We start from the raw sequence: 2,729 nt of genomic DNA on the forward strand, positions 1-2,729 counted from the left end.
AAAAATGACTGGAAAGGCTGTTTTCATATGTGTCAGTGATGGTTTCACAGGGAAATGATTGTCTCGTTTCACTGCTATTATTAGTCTGGCTTTAGCCAAGAAGCAGAAGTGAATCAGAAGACGTCTCTAACACAGATACACTGCCACAGTGTCGCTCTCACAAATCAACAAGGTCATCCAGACCTCATCTGTTGCTCAACATTGAGTTATCTATCTATCTATCTATCTGATGACAGAAGGCCTTGCCTATCTATCTATCTATAGTCTATCTATCTATCTATCTATCATCTATCTATCTATCTATCCAACCATCATCTACACATCATCCATCATCCATCTATCATCTATCCGCCCACCCCTCCATCCATCCACCATCTATCATCCATCTATCTATCTGTCCGTCCATCCATCCATCCGTCATCTATTTATCATCTATCTATCTATCATCTACCCACCCATCCATTTATCATCTATCATCCATCTGACCATTCATCCACCCAAACATCTATCCATCCACCCATCCAACCATCTATCCATTCATCTATTCATCCATCCATCAAATCTTTATCTATTTATCCATCCATCATCTATCCACCACCCATCCATCCATCATCCGTTTATCCATCCATCTGTCCAACCATCCATCATCTATCATCCATCTGCCCATCTATCCATTTATGTATTCAAACATTTATCCATCTGTCCATCAGTCCATCCATTATCTCTTTATCATCTATCCATCAATCCATCCATCATCTATCCACCCCCCCTCCAACCCTCCATCCATCCATCTATCTATCATCCATTCATCCATCCATCTATCCACCCACCCACCCCTCCATCCATCCATCTATCTATCATCCATCCATCCATCCACCCTCCAACCCATCCATTTATCCATTCATCTATTCATCTATTCATCCATCTATCTATCCATCCATCCATCCATCCATCATCTAATTATCATCTACGATCTCTCCACCCATCCATCCATCATCCATCCTTCAATCTATCTGTCTATGCATCCATCCTGAGACAAAAGGAATAAAGGCTAAATATTAAGAAGATCTTGATTGCTAAATCAACAAACATGTGAATAGCAGGTTTTTAAAGCTTGATATTTATGAAAACATAAAATGTTAACTTGCAAACCTCTTTTATTTGGATTTTAACACTTATGCAACTTCAGTTTTGAAATGCATGTCAAATAAATGTCATCCATTTAAAACTAGTTCTGTACAAAAGTGCCCTTTGCAAAAGGCAGAAATAGCGACCACTTCCCTGAAGATCACAACTATCTGCCATTGTGTGTGCAGTAACAAAGTGCATCCACTTCCCCTCTGGATGAAAACCGTCTTGTCTTTTTATCTGTGGGTTCTCATGTGTTGTTTCACAGCGCCAGATACCTCTTCTTGCATGCCGGTTTCCAGTAGCATCATAATGCAGGCCTCCATGGGCAGAGCGATCTCTCTGCTAGTGCGTTTCAGATGTTCTTCCAGAGCAGTGCCAAACGCTGGCTTCTCTGTCCTGAGACAAAAGGAATAAAGGCTAAATATTAAGAAGATCTTGATTGCTAAATCAACAAACATGTGAATAGCAGGTTTTTAAAGCTTGATATTTATGAAAACATAAAATGTTAACTTGCAAACCTCTTTTATTTGGATTTTGACACTTATGCAACTTCAGTTTTGAAATGCATGTCAAATAAATGTCATCCATTTAAAACTAGTTCTGTACAAAAGTGCCCTTTGCAAAAGGCAGAAATAGCGACCACTTCCCTGAAGATCACAACTATCTGCCATTGTGTGTGCAGTAACAAAGTGCATCCACTTCCCCTCTGGATGAAAACCGTCTTGTCTTTTTATCTGTGGGTTCTCATGTGTTGTTTCACAGCGCCAGATACCTCTTCTTGCATGCCGGTTTCCAGTAGCATCATAATGCAGGCCTCCATGGGCAGAGCGATCTCTCTGCTAGTGCGTTTCAGATGTTCTTCCAGAGCCGTGCCAAACGCTGGCTTCTCTGTCCATTTATCTATGTCAGATGATGAGATGAAGTGAGAATGATTTGAGTTATGGCAGGAAACATTTATGAATCATCACTAGGTGGGTGTGTGGAGCACAGATTCTGTAAGTCAGGATGATTTACAGTGTGAAACAGGATACATTACAGTGCTGGTCACCAGGAAGCCTTGAAAGAGAAAGAATGATTCATAGCTTGATGACTAGCCAGATCTTTGGGTGAATCTCATAAAACCTGTCAAAAACATGCCTGGGCCACACACACGCACACAAAAAAACAATCTATAAAAAAAAATCTATATATAAAATAATATGAAGCTTTTACATAAAATAAAAAATAAATATAAATTAACTATACGATAATTTGTTTAAAAACACAGACACACACACACACACACACACACCCAGACATGTTCTATAAATATTGTCAATACAATGAAAATAAATAAAATACTTTTATTTTATTACTGTAAAAAAATCTAAAGTGTCTAAAAACGAATGACAGTATTGACAAATCAGGTTATTTTACATTACACTAATAAGAATTTTAAGGGTAAATGTGCTTAATTGTCATGACAATAAATGTCACAAATGCAAAAAAAGCCATAATTTATTAATGCAAGATATATTCTTTTGTTTTTAGGGTGAATATGACCCAGACATGTTCTCTCTCTCTCTCTCTCTCTCTCTAATATACACATATATATATAT

The 2,729-nt window shown here is 38.1% G+C and overlaps 1 protein-coding gene across 4 annotated transcripts in view; it reads right to left on the reverse strand.

Annotated features, from left to right (window-relative positions):
• The window catches only part of LOC107758115 (rho GTPase-activating protein 17-like), a 46,296-nt gene that overhangs the window by 21,344 nt on the left and 22,223 nt on the right, over positions 1-2,729 (reverse strand). For all 4 annotated transcript variants that reach the window (XM_016575775.1, XM_016575774.1, XM_016575773.1 and 1 more), the window contains exon 10: positions 1,904-2,031. In XM_016575775.1, the coding sequence (XP_016431261.1) occupies positions 1,904-2,031 (128 nt within the window). The remainder of the gene's footprint in view (positions 1-1,903; positions 2,032-2,729) is intronic.

Source organism: Sinocyclocheilus rhinocerous, unplaced genomic scaffold (assembly GCF_001515625.1).
Source record: "Sinocyclocheilus rhinocerous isolate Xijiao unplaced genomic scaffold, SAMN03320098_v1.1 scaffold234, whole genome shotgun sequence".
Taxonomy (NCBI): Eukaryota; Metazoa; Chordata; class Actinopteri; order Cypriniformes; family Cyprinidae; genus Sinocyclocheilus; species Sinocyclocheilus rhinocerous.